At 37.1% G+C, this 14,244-nt stretch overlaps 1 protein-coding gene and 1 long non-coding RNA gene across 4 annotated transcripts in view; both read left to right on the top strand.

Annotated features, from left to right (window-relative positions):
* The first annotated feature begins 1,412 nt into the window (after window positions 1-1,412).
* LOC127517341 (uncharacterized) lies at window positions 1,413-2,868 on the top strand. Its single transcript, XR_007931241.1, has 3 exons — window positions 1,413-1,765; window positions 2,086-2,189; window positions 2,335-2,868. It is a non-coding gene; the product is annotated as an uncharacterized LOC127517341 (long non-coding RNA).
* A 2,453-nt stretch (window positions 2,869-5,321) lies between these two features.
* Window positions 5,322-14,244, top strand: part of prdm6 (PR domain containing 6) — a 30,090-nt gene continuing 21,167 nt past the window's right edge. For 2 of the 3 annotated variants that reach the window (XM_051902789.1, XM_051902791.1), the window contains exons 1-2: window positions 5,858-6,393; window positions 8,609-8,916. In XM_051902789.1, coding sequence (XP_051758749.1) covers window positions 5,928-6,393; window positions 8,609-8,916 — 774 coding nt within the window. In that variant the 5' untranslated portion in view covers window positions 5,858-5,927. Of the gene's footprint in view, window positions 5,807-5,857; window positions 6,394-8,608; window positions 8,917-14,244 lie in introns of those variants that run through there. The other variant, XM_051902790.1, reaches the window with a different exon arrangement.

The raw sequence follows: 14,244 nt of genomic DNA, 5'->3' as shown, positions 1-14,244 counted from the left end.
TAAAAACGTTTGAAATAAATAATTCTGCCATGTAAAAAACAACAGAAACTGAATGAATACACACTTAAAAATAAAGGTTCTTCTGTGGTGAACAACCTTTAACATCTTTGTAGTGGAAAAAGTTTCTTTACACTCTTAAAAATAAAGGGTTTTTTCGCAGTGATGCCATATAGAAGAACCATTTTTGGTCCCCCGAGGAACCTTGAACAGTTCTTAAAGAACCATTTTTCTTAGTGTGATGAACATTTTAATAAAGAACCATTTCCCACTATTATGCAATGGAAAGATTCCATGGATGTTAAAGCTTCTTGATGGAACTATTGATGTCAATAAAAAACCTTCATTTTTAAAGGATTAGTTCACTTCAGAATTAAAATTTCCTGATAATTTACTCACCCCCATGTCATCCAAGATGGTCATGTCTTTCTTCAGTTGAAAAGAAATGAAGGAAAACATTCCAGGATTTTTCTCCATATAGAGGACTTCACTGGGGTTTAACGGGTTAAAGGTCCAAATGTCAGTTTCAGTGCAGCTTCAAAGAGCTCTACACGATCCCAGATGAGGAATAAGAGTCTTATCTAGAGAAACCATCGGCCATTTTCTAAAAAAAATAAACATTTATATACTTTTTAACCACAAATGCTCGTCTTGCACTGCTCTGTGATGCTCCACACATTACGTAATCATGTTGGAAAGGTCACGTGACGTAGGTGGAAGTAAAAACTCCATCTCATTTTCTTATCCAACTTCAAAATCGTCCGACATCGTTGTTTTACCTTTTTTTGTAAAGGGCGTTTGACTTAGTCTTTGCACATTCGCTTTGTAAACACTGAATCGGTACTTCTGCCTACGTCACGCGTGACCTTTCCAACGTGATTACGTAATGCGTGGAGCATCACAGAGCAGTGCAAGACGAGCATTTGTGGTTAAAAAGTATATAATTTTTAATTTTTTTTTTGAAAATGGCTGATGGTTTCTCTAGATAAGACTCTTATTCCTCGTCTGGGATCGTGTAGAGCTCTTTGAAGCTGCAGTGAAACTGACATTTGGACCTTCAACCCGTTGAACCCCAGTGAAGTCCACTATATGGAGAAAAATCCTGGAATGTTTTCCTTAATTTCTTTTCCACTGAAGAAAGAAAGACATGAACATCTTGGATGACATGGGGGTGAGTAAATTATGAGGAAATTTTAATTCTGAAGTGAACTAATCCTTCAAGAGTGTATATTATTGAATGTTCTTCATGCTAAGAAGGCAAATGGTTCCTCTAAGAACTGTTCAATGAAAGGTTCTTTTATGTTGGTTGTGAAAAACCCCTTTTGGAACCTTTATTTACGCAGGACCTAAAAATCATATATTTTATTTGTGTTCTTTTATATTTGGTGCCTGTTCGAATCTGGTTTATTCTCAAGCACACAATCTAGGGGCCGCGGGGCCGCGGGGCCCTTAATCAGGTCAAGTGCCGCTTCATTAAACTGCTGGTCGCTGCCATGTAAAGCACCAGAGCTCATCTCAGAGACTGTGCCCCTGGAGGACTCGCCGTAATGGTTTCAGTGCTGACGGCTGCTCTAATCATTGGCTCCAACCTCAATTTTACCATTTATTTCATTCAGCACTGGTGTTTACGGGGAAACCCTGTGAAATCGGCTCGAATGTGCCGCTTCGGCGAGTATATTTACTTCCTGCAGGTCTGAGATCAGTGAATACTGACAGATATGAGGAGGAAGATGCTTCAAAACAGACTGACATACGCATTATTATACATGTAAGTAAATGGTTAAAGGCAACACGCACTCTTAAAATAAAGGTTTTTGCAGTGATTTTTGGTTCCCCAAAGAACCTTTCAGTGATTAGTTCTTAAAAGAACCATTTTTCTTAGTGTGAAGAACATTTTAATAAACTAAAGTACCTTTTTAGTGGTTCCTTAGATGTTAAAGACTCTTCATGGAACCATCAATACCAATAAATAACCTTTATTTTCAAGAAAAATACATTTAAAATACATTCAAATGCAAAAGTTAATTGAAAAAAAAAAAATTGTTGGCAGTTTTCTGTTTTATGAATCACCACCTATTTTCATTTCAGGGATCCTGCAAGATGATTCAACTACAGGCATCAGCTGTAGAAATCACTGTTAATGAGATCACACATGCCAGATTTATTTATTTATTAAGTCATATTTGATCCAGGTATGTTTCAGACAAATAATTCACCATGTTTTATCATGCATGAAGATGAGTGTGTTTGGTTGCCCATATAGTTCACACATAAACGTATGTTTGGTGACACTGATTGCGGTTTATTCAGCTTCAGTTCTGTCGGGGCGTGTTACAGGTATTATGAAGACACGAGCAGCAGCGACTCAAAGCGCTTCAAGCTTCACTCACTGAACGGAATTGAGGAAGACAGCAGGAGAAAGAGCAGCGTCTCTCACTGATGGCATCTTCAGATCTGCTTCACACTGACGTCTTCACTGACGGCTCAGAAATGGGCTCTTGTGGTGTAGTGGTTAACAATCTGGGTCGAACCCCACTCAGCATTGCAGTGAGGCTTTATTAATTAAAGCATCAGCAAAATTATCTACAGATACATCTCAAGACATCATTGAGATGTTTGCTCTAATCAAACTAAAGTGCCAGACTCATGTTTGTTCAGTACAGCTTTTATATAAATGACAATGATAATGCAAATGAGGTGTTCACAGTTTGTAAGTGTGACTGGATGATGACAGGCTCTAGTGCGCCCCCTCTGTCCCGGCTGACAGAATGACAGCGACACATTTAAATATTTAACTTAGATCATTAGAGTCAATGCAAATGAGCCATACATGGGTTGAAGATATATAAATAAATATTGAGCAATACTGAATGTAGTGCAGATTATTTTTATACCCCAATTTGGGTTGTTTTCAACCCAAGGGCTGGGTAAATATAGGACAGAACACACGTTGGGTTAATTTTACCCAGCATAATGGGTTGATTCATTTTTACTATAATACTAGCTTTTTTTAAAACTAAATACATGAATTAATGTTTACGGATGAACTTAAATTCTCTAAACTTTTTTAAAATACCCCGATATCATATTCAATCATGTTTTATAGCATATTTTATATAATTTTTAATACATATTGCCTACATTTGAGATCATTTAACAAATATTAAAAGTAAAAATTAAACATATATTAGTAATTCAAGTGTAATGGACCAGTCTTTGTTGTCCTGTTTCCACCGTAACGGCGCTGGATCTCGTGCCGGAGATGACTCGCGTTCGGCGGGGGAACTGATAACTTTAGACCGCCGCCTGCGTTTCACTCGTAGCCGGAAAATGCTGTGACTGACTCCATAACCTGTCCGTAAATAATCAGCGTACAATTCTGAGAACACATTTTAACATCCTAAGTATTTATATTTTGTATCTTTTTGAATAAAATCATAGAATTTTATGCAAAGCATCAGGCCATCACGCGAAAAGGCCGACGTGACACTCGTTTAGATAACTAACATCGCGCCCCTGTATGTTGCTCTCTCCTGAAGAGGGCGCACAAAGCCCGCGATAAATAACTCAACCCCTGGGTTGTTACGTCTGACCCAGGATCTGGGTAACACAAAAACTACCCAAACACTGGAAAAATAACCCAAAAGGCTCAACCCAGGACTTGGGTAGAATAAAACAACCCAAGAGTTTTTAGCTGAAAGCAAGCAAATCACTAAATGGTTTCTTGTGTCCTAAATCACACCGATACACACTAGTCTGAATGAGTTCACCTAGAACACCTCTATCAAGTGACACAAAAAGAGTTTTGTTAATGGATAAATAGCAAAAGCGTTTTTACATCATTAATAGATTGATGTAAAACACACTCGCGGCACTTCTATAAATCTCTTATTTGCAGTGCGGGTTATTAGCAGGCAATTTATTATAAATATGAGTTGCAACAACAGGACGACGAGCATCAACTCCCATCTGAATATACGTCTATATTAATGAATTATATACTCAGCAACCCGTGACCTTAAAACTATAATAAGAGGCGCTGGTGGCTGAATTCTTTATCGGACTCCTGTCAAACGGGCCCGTTCATTTGTCTTTCAGCCATCAGCGGAATTAATTAACAAGAAATGCAAAGGGTCTAAGTGAATGTCAAACAGCAGTCTATGTTAATGAAAGACACACCTAAACACTTTTCTTCACGCTCTGAAAATATACAAATGAAGCCCAAGCTTTAATAATCCGGTTTTTTGGCACGGAAAATGATATATTTGGGCAGTTAATGTATTGATCCCCGCGGCCCCTCGAGTGCACTTTATTTCACTGCTCATTTATCAATGAATAAAAACACCAATACGCTGTCATAATAGCAATGTTATTTGGAAGTATGACAACTATAAATTGTTTTGAGGTTAGATTTGACATTTATTATTGTTATTTAAATAATAATAATAATTCAATTAATTCGTAATTTTAATGATAGGTAATTGCGCCAGGTTTTTGGAACTCTATCCTTGCGAAAATTCTAATGAACATTAAATCTGTGTGTGTTGTTATTGCTCACATTCTTAAAGGGTGAAATGCATTTGTAGACAAGAATTCATTTTCAGACGATTATGTTTGTGTTTTGCTTCGTTATCAATCTACAGAGACCTCTAGATGACGAATGGGCCTGTCAGAGTATTGCCAGTCAAAACATTTACCCCTCCTCTGCTGTAAAATGCCCTACATTCAGATATAGAGCGGCTTTCCAAACAGCTGTAACTTTCTCAAGCGTCTGGAAGGCTGGGAAACTGAGAATAGTTACACAGTCTTATCTTAGTACGGTCATTTCGAGCTAGAAACGGCATGAATATCCAAGGAAATAATGCGTGATTGATCATGCAGAAACTAAAATATAAAATTATGACATTTATGATTCTGTATCTCTCGTACGGTTCTTTAATGGCGTCGATTGACACGAAGAACCTTTAACATCCATTGAATATGTAAGATTTTTAAAATGGAGACCCTTTTTAACGGACTGTGATGACGCGTTTTAACGGTCATCAGCATCGTAAATCTTGCAAAGTTTTTTATATTTTCATTTTTTAAAAAAAATGTATACATTTATAACACTATACTTAGTATTATATTAACTTTTAATCAAATTACAAAAAAATAAAAACTAGCTAACACTGCTGTGAGGGTGTTTCTAATAACGGCTGTGTGAATGGCGGTAAAGTTGATATCTTTCTCTCTTCTGACTGCCGTTATCAATCTCTCTATTTCCGCTTTTTGAAAGTTGTGAAAACACTGTTGTTGAGTTTTTCTTTTGCTTTTTGAGAAAACGGGGACACAAAAAATATATTTAATGTATTCTCTCATTCACCGCCATAGAATTTTACCCAACTATGACGACTTCCGTTTCGAGAAACCCGGACATGTGAAAAGGGTCAGAAGAAAAATTTGTTCTTTGGAAACCTCTATTTGGCATCACTGCGAAAACTCCCTTTTGGAAGCTTTATTTTCAAGAGTGTAGCAACTTTCTTACTACAAAAGCAAGACGGTTTTTTTTTTGTCAAATTTGCCGCGTAAACTAAAAAAAAAAGCATTTGCGGTTATCTTACAAAAGATAAATCAAAACTGCGTGAGACAGATGCTCAGCATCACTTCTGTTCTGCGTCTGTCTGTCCGGAGGCACGTGCCCGCGCGGGAGCGCGAGAGGAGGACGGGTGCGCGTGAGAGTGGGAGGACGCTCGTGCTGACGGGGTTCTCGGTCAACACTGTGATGGTGTGAGTGTCCGGGAGTCACAGCCTGGACTCTTCTGACAGGGTAAGTGTGTCTTTACTCGCGATCACTATCATTTTCACGCGCAGAAACATGAGGCGCAGAACTTCTTCACTTGTGTTAGTAGCATGTTTAAGTTGAGCGATTCTTCTCTGAAGAAGAGCACATGAGAGTCCATCATCCATCATCTGTGCTGCTGTTACAGTCGGACATGCTGAAGCCGAGCGAGCCCAGCGGTTCTGCTTTCCTCAAAGTGGACCCGACCTACATCCAGCACTGGCAGCAGCTCTTCCCGCTGAAAAGCGCCGCGCTGCCGCCGCCGGTGCCGCTGGAGAACCTTCGCCTGCAGAGACCCAGCCTGATCTCGTGCACCTCCTCGTCGTCCTCGAGCTCCTCCACCGCGTCTCCCGCGTGCTCCTTGAGTCAGCTCGCGCTGTTCGGACAGACTCTGAGCTCCGACAGCGGCGGCGGAGGCGCTTCTCAAGCCAAAGAACTTTGTTTGTCGTCCAACTTTAAGAATGATAAAGGCTCGCGGCTGAAGCTGAGCTCCGAGGAGCTGGACTACTACCTGTACGGACAGCAGCGGATGGAGATCATCCCGGTCAACAACCACAACGGAGACGCCAACAACCGTGAGCATTCATCCATCCACACATGAGGATTACACTTTATTTTAATTATGCGTTAGTACTGAGTTATATCAATTAATAACATGTACTTAGTTTTAGGGTTAGTTACACGTATAATTTACTGTTATAAGAGTAAAATAAAGCGTTACCGGATTCGATTATGAAGAAAAAAGGGTTTCAATGCCTGATCATGAAGGGGAACTTTTTATTCTCTCGTATTTGAGAAAACATCACAATTAAAGAACTCAAAACTTACAATGAAACATCAATAAATATCCTACAGTATTTAAATAACTCAAATGAACTAAAATATGGTTCTTGAAAATAACAGAATCGTCCTTATTTATTTTTTTTGGGAGTGTTGAACAAAATAAGCGCTGTGTTTCAGAATAGTAGTAGTTATCGAGATAAATCTAAATTTATACGCTGTTGTGTATTAAGATATTTATAAAATATGCTTCGAATAATTTGATTTTATGATAAAAAGTGTTAATCTTCTGAAAACTAGCTATTTTTTTTGCAGTAGGCCAAAGAATGTGTGTTCTGTAGTGATCGAATTGAATTAATTCTCGTGTCGAGTTTTATTTTATTATCATCGCGATCATCTCGCGAAATTTATCAGCGCGCGACAATTAACACGAGCAAAATCCCGAAATTATAATTACAGAAATAGCTTTTTAAAAAATCCATATTCACACTGAAAATGCTCGTTTTAATCTCGGCCTTATTTTAAAGCACAAACATCGTTTTAGCTGATTTGTATATTAAAATCGACTTATTTTAGATAAAATCTGAGATGTCTTAAATATTTTTAATTAGTTAGCCTATCGAATATATGATAATTACACTTATTGTCAGTGTCAACAACTGAGATCTTCTGAATGGAATCTTTATTAATCGCGCGAATGATTTTTAGCCCGTTATATTCCGTCTTTTTAAGCGCTCTTCATGCTGTATGAATGTGAGATGTGGTGAGTGATCAGCAGATCTTCATCGATAAATGCAGCAGCACATGAGGGATGAGCGGACAACACACAATTAATTGCTGTATAGTTTTGTAGAGTGACTCCGGATCACTGATCGATCTGCTCCATCGGCCCACATTCATCATCCCAACACGGACATGTGTGTCTCCCGGGGACAGCGAGACTTCTTTATCTACATGCGCGATTCTGAGCCCATATTTCAGAGCAGTGGAGCTCGTTTATAAAGCGGAACACATGTGCTTCACTACCTTCATTTGCGCCGATGATTGGAGGAATTTCAGATGCAAACACGAAATAAGATGCGCAGTTAAATAAGAATTGTGTTCACATTGAGCCGCGCGCTTTATTTCTGTTTGACAGTTTAACGAGCAGCACGTGTTCAAATGCGTTTAATCATGTGTTCAAGAGATATTTCAGCCGTTTACAATTTCATTTAATTGATGCAAAAATCTTTTAATTTAAAGTCCAAATGCACAACACCTTTTTTGAATGAGTAATATAAAATGCATCTGTTTTTACGTTCATCTTTAGATTTAAAATCTTCATTCATCGTTGTTTCACGCACAGAATCCTGGGTTAAAAACAACCCAAGTTGGGTTAATTATGGACAAACGCAGCGATTGGGTTGTTTGCTGGGTAACTATTGTTTAAAAATGACTATATGACTGGATTAAAATGAACCCAAAATATGTTGGAAATTAAAAATCAGACACATAATTACTAGAGGCAATAATAATAATCAAAAGGTGAACATTTATTAATAAGATATTTAATAAATGTTTATTGTTTAATTATTATTCATTAAACATATTAATAAATGTTAATTTCCAGTCATTTTTAAACAATAGTTGAGTTAAATAAAACATTTAACCCAATCGTCCAAGTTTGTCCATTTTAACCCAACTTGGGTTGTTTTTAACCCAGCATTTTTTAGGGTGTAGAAGGAACGTCTTCATGCACCCACTGTTTGTGTGAGTATTTGTATACAATTTCATTTAGTTTTATAATATTTTTCATAGTCACAAATATAAGCTGATCTATTTTTACATCCATTTTGGGACAAAGCTTTAGATTTAAAGTCTCCATGATCGTTCGAAGCACAGAAGAAGGAATGTCTTCATGCACCAGCTCACAGAGGGACAATTTAAAGTTTGTGTGGATCTGCGTGGGCCGTTCGGGGTCCCATCTGTGTGCGCGGTGACTAACTGGCCCTCTCGCTGTGCGTCCCGCAGGCTGTGACATGTGTGCGGACAACCGTAACGGAGAATGCCCCATGCACGGACCCCTGCACTCGCTCCGGAGGCTGGTGGGGACCAGCAGCGCCTCGGTGGCCGTCCCCCCTCCGGAGGTCCCGGACTGGCTGAGGGATTTGCCACGTGAGGTGTGCCTGTGCACCAGCACCGTCCCGGGCCTGGGATACGGCATCTGCGCGGCCCAGCGCATCCCGCAGGGAACCTGGATCGGGCCTTTCCAGGGCGTCCCTCTGCCACTGGAGAAGGTGCAGTCGGGATCCGTGCGAAACTCAAGACACTTGTGGGAGGTGAGTGTGTGTTTCGGTATCTGGCGCTCGCAACGCCAAGATCAAGGGTTCGATTCCCAGGGAATGCATGTACTGATCAAATGTAAATGTGTAGCTTGAATGCAAGCATGAGGAGAAATCCCAAACACACAGACCGCTTGAGCGTCAGCTGCAGCGTAAATGAGTTACAGATATGCATAAACTTGTTTTATTTTTCACATGTGAACGCTTGATTTGAAGCTCTGTGGATGGTGACACAGAGATGTTGAGTAATGTGACATTTATAGACTAAACTTTTACTGTGGTAACTTACACTGTAGCTCATGTAAAGTGTGTATCGCTAGATGTCTTAAAGGAAAGTACCAAGACGCACTGCAAAAATGACTTTCTTAGTCAGTGTTTCTGTCTTGTTTTTCAGCACAAATATCTAAACATTCTTAAATCAAGATACATTTACTGGAGAAGAGAAATGACTGAAGATATTAAGATGAAAAATGAGCTTGTGGTTAAAACAAGAACAAAGATCTGCCAATGGAGTCAGAAAAATAAACTTAATTCAAAGTGAAAACTACACTCTAAAAATGCTGGGTTAAAAACAACCCACGATGGGTTGAAAATGGACAAACTCAGCGGTTGGGTTAAATGTTTGCTGGTCAGTTTTATTTAACTCAACTATTGTTTAAAAATGACTATATGTCTGGATTAAAATGAACCCAAAATAGTTTGTAAATTAAAAATCAGACACATAATTACTAGAGGCGACAATAATAATCAAAAGGTGAACATTTATTAACAAGCAGTTTAATAAATGTTTATTGTTTAATTATTACTCAGTAAACTTATTAATAAATGATCATTTATTAAACATTATGGCGAGCCACCCCATGTGAATATGGTAAAAAAATGATCTAATAGACATCACCACACTTCTCCAGTCGATTGATTACATTAAGAATCACAAACATTTTTTGCATTACTGAAATGTTATGTTTAAATATGCAAATGAGGCATTATCTAATTAAATATGTGCTGATTTGCATACATTTCTAAAACAAAAATCTGAATACTGGATGAAGTCATGTTCAGAATTCTTGTTTAATTTTTTTGACATATTAGAGTAAAAGGTTTTTACTGAGAGGATTTTGGAAATCTCTTTTTATCACTCCATAAATCAGAAAATACTGTCAACAGCCAGAAAAAAAAAAAAAAAAAAATCACCATTTTTTTAGTAATAAAATGTTAAAATCAGGCAAATTATGTATCAACAAACCCCTCAGTAAAAACCTTCAGGAATAAAACTGTAAAGATGCTGAAGTGGAGATTTCTGACTAAAAACTCATTTTGAGAAAACGTCCTTTAAAGATGTACTGTAACTGAAATCAACAGACGCAAATAGATAAAATGCAATAAAAGATGCACTTAAAAGTGTGTTTTGGATGTTTTCTTTCCACCAGTACAAAAAAACACTAAAAAGTGCAAAATCTCAAAATTGACAGGTGCATTTACAACATATTTTAGGTTCATTTTTAAACAATAGTTGAGTTAAATAAAACTACCCAGCAGGTCAAACATTTAACCCAACCACTGGTTTAAAACAACCCAATCACTGGGTTTGTCCATTTTCAACCCAACTTGGGTTGTTTTTATTCCAGCATTTTTTAGAGTGAAGTTTATTTTTCTGACTCCATTGGCAGATATTTGTTCTTGTTTTTAAGCACAAACTCACTTCATTTTGACACATTTTTTCATATAAATATCTTGATAAAATGCTTCTCCAGTAAATGTATCTTGATTTAAGAATGTTTAGATATTTGTGCTGGAAAACAAGACAGAAACACTGAGGAAGAACATCATATTAGAACAGCTAAAGCATGAATTTTGCTGAAAGATGATGACTTGAAAATCTGTTGTTCGGAGTCTGAACCCAACGCTGTTCCTGGTTCAGTGTGACGTCAGTAAATAAAAGCGGACGTAAAGGAACACAAGACGGTCTGAAGCTGCTGAAGTGTAAAACACAAACATCTGAGCCCAGATCTGCTGTGAACTCGCTCGCTGAACTGAAAGAGCAGAATGATCCTCTGGAGCGTGTCAGAAATCACTGCTAATGGCAAATGAATCACGCTGGATTTGGCAGTCTTTGGGAGAGTGTTATTGGTAGCTCGGCAGATTAATATTTCCCCTGTTAGATCATCTATTAGTTTAATATTAGCCAAACAGATCGCACGCTGCACTTTGATTAAGACTGTCTGGCTCTCGCCGCTTCCTGACCTTTTATTGACTGCATTATTACGGCTCCTGCTGTCATATCGCTGATGAATGCAAGTCTTGCTGCTTAAACACCTGATCGGAGCCATTTGTTCAGTCAATTAGGAGCAAATAATACTGATAGTTCATCTAGTATTTATTTAACTGACAGAATTCAAATATATTCAGATATATTGTGCTGGAAAACAAGACGGAAATACTGAGGAACAACATTTTTTTGCCATGAAGAAAATTGCTGCAAAATAATGTGGATAAGTTGATTAGAGAAACACACGTGAATGAGCCGTATGCTGCACAGGTCTGATCATATATATGTATGTATATATATATATATATATATATATATATAAATCAAATGGTGTTGATGTAGTGATGTAAATACAGGTAAAGAGCGAGGCCTACAGGACATTTACTGCTGCTTGTTTATTCTTGCGCTGGTGTCTGTGGATTTGAGTCTGTCAGTTCTTTGGCTTCTCTGTCATAGCGCTGGAGAATTATTCTGGCTTTTCCCACCCTGAGTCTGGAATGCTTTTCTTAAGAATATTGTACACACGTCTCTCGTCGATATTGCCCATTATCAGCCATATTTACCAGCTATAAATCAGGCGAATAGTTCTGTTTGGTCGTGTTTCACGGTCGGCGTGTCCAATTCAAATATCTCTGCGCTGACACGCTTGAGTCTCGCCCAATAAATAGAGTCTCTTGTTAGAGGTGCTGTCATGGTGTCGTGTGCGCGACGGTCACGAGAACCTGCACGGCTTAAATAATGTGACGTTTATAAACTAAACACTCGACCTGTGCTGTTTTACTGCGGTAAATTATGCTGTAGCTCATGTAGAGTGTGTCAGCGTGTGTTCGCTTCTTTCACCGCTGGATGTCTTAAAGGAAAGTACCAAGATCTTGATACTCAGAAAGGCCAGATTGTGAAAACAGTTTCGACTGGTTCTGTGTTGGGGTAGAAAATTATGGAAGCTAGTTTCTGACACGGGATTAAAAAATTAAAAGGTAATTGTGACTTTTTTATGTCACAATTCTGACTTTTTTCTCAGATTTGTGAGATATAAATTCGTTATAAAGCCTGAATTGTGAGAAAAAGTCAAAATCACAAGTTTTTAATCACAGAATTCTGACTTTTTTTCTTGTAATTACAAATAGTAAAATCCAAATTGCAAGAAAAAGGTAAAAATCGCAAGTTTAAATCTCACAATTTGTACTTTTTTCTTGTAATTAAAAGTTATAAAGTCCGAAGTGTGAGAAAAAGTAAAAATCACAAGTTTATTTCTCACAATTCTTACTTTTTTCTTGTAATTACAAGTTATAAAGTCTGAATTGTGAGAAAAAATAAAAATTGCAAGTTTATATCTTGCAATTCTTACTTTTTTCTTGTAATTACAAATAATAAAATCGGAAATGCAAGAAAGAAGTAAAAATCACAAGTTTATTTCTCACAATTCTTACTTTTTTCTTGTAATTACAAGTTATAAAGTCTGAATTGTGAGAAAAAATAAAAATTGCAAGTTTATATCTTGCAATTCTTACTTTTTTCTTGCAATTACAAATAATAAAATCCGAATTGCAAGAAAGAAGTAAAAATCGCAAGTTTATATCACAATTCTTACTTTTTTTCTTGTAATTACAAGTTATAAAGTCTAAATTGTGAGAAACAGTAAAATTGCAAGTTTATATCTCACAATTCTGACTTTTTTCTTGCAATTACAAGTTATAAAATCCAAATTGTGAGAAAAAATGAAAATCACAAGTTCATATCTAGAAATTTTGACTTTTTCTTTCAATTATGAGTTATAAAGTCTGAATTGCAAGAAAAGTAACAAGTAAAAATCGCAAATTTATATCTCACAATTCTTACTTTTTTCTTGTAAGTACAAGTTATAAAATCCGAATTGTGAGAAAAAAAGTAAAAATTGCAAGTTTTAATCTCACAATTCTTACTTTTTTCTTGTAATTACAAGTTATAAAATCCAATTTGTGCGAAAAAGTAAAAATTGAAAATTTATATCTCACAGTTCTCACTTTTTTCTTGCAATTACGAGTTATAAAATCCGAATTAAGAGGAAAAAGTCAGAATTGTGAGATAAAAAGCCTTTTTAAAGCCTTTTTTCATTTACCTTTTTAATTTTATTCCTCCATGTCAGAAAGAAGCTTCCATAGAAAATAGTCTGTTCATGACTGAATGCATTTTATTAAACGTACAGTATAAATATGTAGAATCGCTGCAGATGAGGCTGATACAGTCGGCCGCTGATGGGAATAATATTTTCTGTCATCGTCTGCCGTCATTGGCTGGACGCGATGATGTCATGGTGAAGGGCCGCAGTCCAGGATAAGTATTTTATTTTCTGTTCTTGTTTAACGTCGGTTCGCTGACACAGAAAGCACTGTAATTTGTCACTGAAGTTATTTTATGCTTCATTTGTGTCTCTGTTGTGAAAGAAAGCATCTTTAACCATATCAGACTCTCAGTGTCAACACGAGCTTCATCTGAACGTAAAACATGCTGGTACTCGAATTCTTCTGTTGGTTTTACTCTCGTTCTTCTGCTCTGGAACGAGCGTCTCCGCTGTGTTTTCATTTGAGTTTTTTATGGTTGCTTCTAGTTATTTTAGGACTTGTTTAGTCTGTACATTTCTAAACCACGTCTGACTTTAAACATTTATATTACACATATTGACGTCCAGCTCAGCCTGTTATGATATTATTGTGATGTGAACATGGGTATGATATTAGAAATGACACGGAGATCCGTTTTGCAGGTTTGTTCTGATGGTCATGGACAGCAGGGAAAAACACAATGTTAAATGTGTAATAATCAAATGAACTGAAGCCTTATAATGACGTTTAGTCAGGAGAGAAAAACACTGAACGCATCTTTTGTTGACGTCAAACTTTGCGTGTCCAGTTTATAAAAGTCACTTCTAAATCTGTTCAGTACTAATACAGTATTCGTCTCAGTGTTTGTTCTGCTGTTTATACATTTAAAATATTCTGTTTTATTATTCAGTCTGTCATGTTAGTCATTTTGCTTATAATTAGATCTATGAGGTTCGTGAAAATATTGATACATAA

The sequence above is a fragment of the Ctenopharyngodon idella genome, chromosome 8, assembly GCF_019924925.1.
Source record: "Ctenopharyngodon idella isolate HZGC_01 chromosome 8, HZGC01, whole genome shotgun sequence".
Classification (NCBI taxonomy): domain Eukaryota; kingdom Metazoa; phylum Chordata; class Actinopteri; order Cypriniformes; family Xenocyprididae; genus Ctenopharyngodon; species Ctenopharyngodon idella.
This window is presented reverse-complemented; position numbering and strand designations above follow the sequence as displayed.